The sequence below is a fragment of the Myotis davidii genome, unplaced genomic scaffold (assembly GCF_000327345.1).
Source record: "Myotis davidii unplaced genomic scaffold, ASM32734v1 scaffold575, whole genome shotgun sequence".
NCBI classification, from domain to species: domain Eukaryota; kingdom Metazoa; phylum Chordata; class Mammalia; order Chiroptera; family Vespertilionidae; genus Myotis; species Myotis davidii.
Window position 1 is genome coordinate 2,332,767 of NW_006290306.1, and position 4,957 is coordinate 2,337,723.

General features: G+C 49.5%; 1 protein-coding gene across 3 annotated transcripts in view; it reads left to right on the forward strand.

Moving 5' to 3' along the window:
- FAM134A (family with sequence similarity 134 member A) overlaps positions 1 to 3,623 on the forward strand; it is a 5,013-nt gene extending 1,390 nt beyond the window's left edge. For all 3 annotated transcript variants that reach the window (XM_015563644.1, XM_015563645.1, XM_015563647.1), the window contains 5 exons: positions 321 to 405; positions 694 to 837; positions 1,003 to 1,097; positions 1,257 to 1,392; positions 1,872 to 3,623. In XM_015563644.1, the coding sequence (XP_015419130.1) occupies positions 321 to 405; positions 694 to 837; positions 1,003 to 1,097; positions 1,257 to 1,392; positions 1,872 to 2,512 (1,101 nt within the window). In that variant the 3' untranslated portion in view covers positions 2,513 to 3,623. The remainder of the gene's footprint in view (positions 1 to 320; positions 406 to 693; positions 838 to 1,002; positions 1,098 to 1,256; positions 1,393 to 1,871) is intronic.
- Positions 3,624 to 4,957: the final 1,334 nt, after the last annotated feature.

Genomic DNA, 4,957 nt, shown 5'->3' on the forward strand with positions numbered 1-4,957 from the left:
GGAAGAGACCCAGTGTCTACTTGAGGAACACTCACAGCTGGTAGCCTAGTACAGGAGGCAGTCTTGTCTCGAGGAATAAGCTGATGTTCTGACGCTTTCCTGCAAGGCAGACCAGTTTGAATTACAGGTGTTTGGTGGCAACTAATGCAGACTTCCTGACCAGGTGGTGGTCTTGGGCATCCTCTTGACTAGACTGAATCACCATATTCCTAGAGGACATACCCCTCCTCTCACCAGCTGAGCAGTGATTTCTTGCCCAAATGAGTGGGGCACATACCTCAGCCCAAGTCAGTCCTTTGACCCTGTGCTCTTCTCCACAGTTCTGTGCTCGAGTCTGCTCTGGCTGTGCTGTGTTGGCTGTGCTGGGACACTATGTTCCAGGGATTATGATTTCCTACATTGTCTGTGAGTAGAGTCTAACCATGCCCTTCCCAAAGCCCTCTCATCATCTTTCCCTGGACCGACCTACAGGGAGGACTGTGCTCTCTCTCTGCTCAATTGCCCATTTATAGAGATTCCCAAGGGCTGCTATAGTATTAGTAACAGTGGAGGAGTCATCGGGGAGGAGGGCAGGGGATACAGCCTCAGGAAAGGACCTTGTCTTCCTTTAGCCCTTTCTGTTCATGGACCAGTTGAATAAGGGCCCTTAGGAAATAAGCATAGGGAGCTCTGAGTGGGTGCTCTATCCTCTAGTGCTGAGTATCCTGCTGTGGCCCCTGGTGGTTTATCATGAGCTGATCCAGAGGATGTACACTCGCCTCGAGCCCCTGCTCATGCAGCTGGACTATAGCATGAAGGCAGAAGCTGACACCCTGCATCACAAACACGACAAGAGGAGTAAGGGGCTCCTGTAACCCGGTGGGGGGCGGGGGGTGCAGGGAGGGCCTTGGCTTATGGCTCATAAAACACTGTAGAATTTAGATATTCTCCAGTCCCTTGGCCAGGTTTGCCCCCCACTACTGTCCCTGCTTGGTGAGTATCGTGGTGCTCTTGCTTCTGTAGAGCGGCAAGGGAAGAACGCACTCCCCGGAAGTGATGAGCCACTGGCAGACACAGAGAGTGAAAGCGAGGCAGAACTGGCTGGCTTCTCCCCGGTGGTGAGATCCAAAGGAGATGGGTTATCAAGTAGAAGGTTGAGGGGAATCTCTGGTCTAGAGCAGATACCTCTCAAGGGGTGGGAGTTGGTAAGGGGGTGCTCCTAGAAAACTGGTTCTCTTATCCTCTTATCTGTTGTGTTCATCTTGGTTCTCCTGCAGGTGGATGTGAAGAAAACAGCACTGGCTTTGGCCATTACAGACTCAGAGCTGTCAGATGAGGAGGCATCTATCTTGGAGAGTGGTGGCTTCTCAGTATCCCGGGCCACAACTCCACAACTAACTGATGTTTCTGAAGGTATGGGCAATCCTTTGCCCCTCCCGATCTTCCTGTTCCCTTTTGTGAGATACTGATCGTGCTCTCTAATTGTTGCCCCATAACTGTTTTCTTTGGAAATTTGACCCTCTAATTCTACCTCAAGATCCTGAAAGACTTTAACACCTTAGGCCTAGCCCAGCATTCCATGTCCCGACCTCTCATTCTTTTTTTGTTTTGTTTTTAAATATTTTTTTAATTGATTTCAGAGAGGAAGGGAGAGGGAGAGAGCGGTAGAAACCTCAATGATGAGAGAATCACTGATCAGGTGCCTCCTGCACACCCCCTACTGGGGATTGAGCCCGCAACTGGGCATATGCCCTTGGCTGGAATCAAACCCAAGACCCCTCTATCCACTGAGCCAAACTGGCTGGGGCCCAAGTTCTCAGTCTTGAACATATTGGCCTATTATGGCCATTCAGAATAGCGGGCCCATTCCTAACCCTTTGTTTTCTGCACAGATTTGGACCAGCAGAGCCTGCCAAGTGAGCCAGAGGAAGCCCTGAGCCGGGAGCTGGGGGAGGGAGAGGAGACAGAGATGGCCGCTCCCGAAAACCTGCTGGGCCCCCCTGAGGTCCTCTCAAGGCAAGACCTGGACTCGGAGGAGGAGGAACAGGAGGAGGAAAGGGAGGAGGAGGAAGTTGTGGCAGCCAAGGAAACCTTGCTTCGGCTCTCATCCCCCCTTCACTTTGTGAACACGCACTTCAATGGGGCAGGCTCTCCCACGGATGAAGTAAAGCTCTCCCCTGGAGGACCAGTAGAGACACTGAGCCCAGAGGCAGTGAGTGGTGACCCCGCCACGCCCTCGAGCACCCTGTCACCTCTACTTTGCCTTGCTGAAAGTGACCCAGTCCCTTCCCTCCCAGTGCTCCCACCTCTTCCCCAGGACTCTCCCCAGCCCCTGCCTGCCCCTGAGGAAGAAGAGGCACTTGCCTCTGAGGACTTCGAGTTGCTGGATCAGGGGGAGCTGGAGCAGCTGAATGCAGAGCTGGGGTTGGGGCCAGAGACATCTCCAGAGCCCCCTGATGCTCCACCCCTAGGGCCCAACACCCTTTCTCTGCTACAGTCAGACCAAGAAGCTGAGACCATGGCAGAGCCATGAGCCATGGAAGAAATTTCAGGCACAGTAATGAGGCTTTCTGGCTGGGGCTGTCACTTTTCTCCTTTCTCTACTATTAGGAGCGACAGTACGTGGGGAAGCTGGCTGTCAGGTGATAGCTAGTTCACTTTCTGCCCACCTGCCTGCCTGTTGTCCCAGGCCTGCTTACAGTGCCTGGGATTGGTTTTAAGTTTGTAAATAATTTTACATTTGGGTTAGTGGATGTGAACAGGGCTAGGGAAGTTCTTCCCACAGCCTGCACTTGCCTCCCTGCCTCATCTCTATTCTCATTCCACTCTGCCCTAAACCCTAGTGGTCTCTCTCTTTATGTTTCCTCCTATCCTCAGGGACCTGTGCCGTCTGTCCTCGTGTCCCGCTCGTTTAGACACTTTGTCATTTTTCTTTCCTGTCCTGTGCTCCTCTCTGCTTTATTCCCCTGCTGTGTCTTGTCTTTAGCAGCTCAGTCCCCACTCTGCCAGCTCCACCTCCCTGGCTAAACTTAAGGAGGCTCCTGTCTGGGAGGTACAGACTAAACCTGGGGTGGTGGGTCAGGCCAGCAGTTGAGCACTTAGGTTACTGTAGCCTGTGGAACCTCCACTGCACCCTTGGCCTAGTTCGTCCCGGCCTTTTAAGATACAGGAGCAGAGCAGGGATCCCACAGCACGTGTACAGCACTGTGTTAGTGAGCAGGCTCTGTCTTGTTGGGAAGAGGGGCTTCTTACTGTCCCAGGGAAGAAAAGGAGACCTGCTCCGCTGGGCCAAGAGTAGTTCAAGTGTGGTAGGACCCCCTACTAGTGTGAGGAAGTGGACAGTAACATCTGTGCAGGTGTTGATTGGAAAAATAAAATGTTGATTGGCTAGAAATGCTGTTGCCTACCTGCTTGCCTCACTGTGAACTGCTTGCTACACTCTGCTCTGTGCCATCCTTACCCATTACCTCCTTGTCCCCAATCTTATTCCTGGCTGTTTATTTACCTGGTGCAAAACAAGGCAAGAAACAGGGATTACCCTAACAGCCCTAGCTATTTTCCCTGATGGGGTTATGTGTTTAGAGAGATTTAGCATATATGAATAAAGTATGCAGGAAGAAATTGCCTCGTCTTCCCAATCAGTACACATTTGGTTCCATAACAGTTGTTTTCTACTATGTTTCCTACAACCTTAACACTCTTACCCATCTACATGCAATAACTCAGCTCTGGTTTATATATACAGGGGAGACCAAACAAGCAGGACCTATACCTGTATCAAAACTGATTTCAGACCAAGTAATACTAAAGAAATAGTATCTATTGCCTGGCTTGTGTGGCCCAGTTGGTTGAGTAGCGCATTATCCCATGCACCAGGAGGTTGCCAGTTCGATTCCAGGTCAGGATACATGCCCAGGTTGTGGTCTCAATTCCCAGTAGGCAGCCAGTTGATGTTTCTATCGCTCCCTCTCTGAAATTAAAAACATTTTTTAAAGAATAGTAACTACCACTAATGGAATACATAAAATATGCTTAGCACTTTTCTAAAACGAGTTGATACTTATTTTTCCCCCTCACAACCCTGAGATACACTGTTATTCACTGCATTTTACAGACAATCTAACGTTCCAGAAGGCCACGGTCGTAGTAAAGGGTGGAGCCAGGATCCACATCCAAGCAGTGGCTCCAGCAATCACACTGGATGGAACAGGAAGCCCCTATCCATTAATAGTGCACAAGCGGAGAGACACTCAAGGACACGGACACTCGAGAACCAATCTAATATCTTGACTTCACAAAGAATGGACACGGAACCTTTGCTCTTTAGGGAAGAACAATGTTGGAGAAAGCCCAGAACTAAGCAGATGGCCTCCTTCCTGAGTTCACCTCCTCAGCCTCCAGCTGGAGGATCCATGTGGCAATGCTACCTGACTTTTTGAGGTTGGCTTCTCTGCCACATCTCCCCTAAGCTTTGAGAAATTTTTTCTTTCCATTTGTTTCACATTTGCCTGAGAAAATCCTCAGGGATAACTGAGTCTCTGTCCACTTCCACTGAAGGAACAGAAACTTTTCATCACCTAGAGATCTCAGAAGAAAACGGAAAAACAGTTCTAATCATAAATAGGCAATTAAAAATGAGAATTAACCAATCAGAAAGACACCCACCTTTAATCGATTTTCTTGTTAAACTTGAAATTTGAAGACAGAAGCCTGTAGTTGGATCAAAACATTGACCATAGGTTTGGAATTCCATGAGGGTCCTTTTTTTTTTTTAATCCTCACCTGAAAATATATTTCCAATGATCTTTAAGAGAGTGGAAGGGATGGGGAGAGACAGAAACACATCCTTTGGTTGCCTCCCTCACATGCCCTGGCTGGGACGAGGATCAAGCCTGCAACGGAGGAACCAGGTATGTGCCCTTGACCAGAATTGAACCTGAGGAAAGAAAAGGGAAAAAACAGAACCTGAGACCCGTCA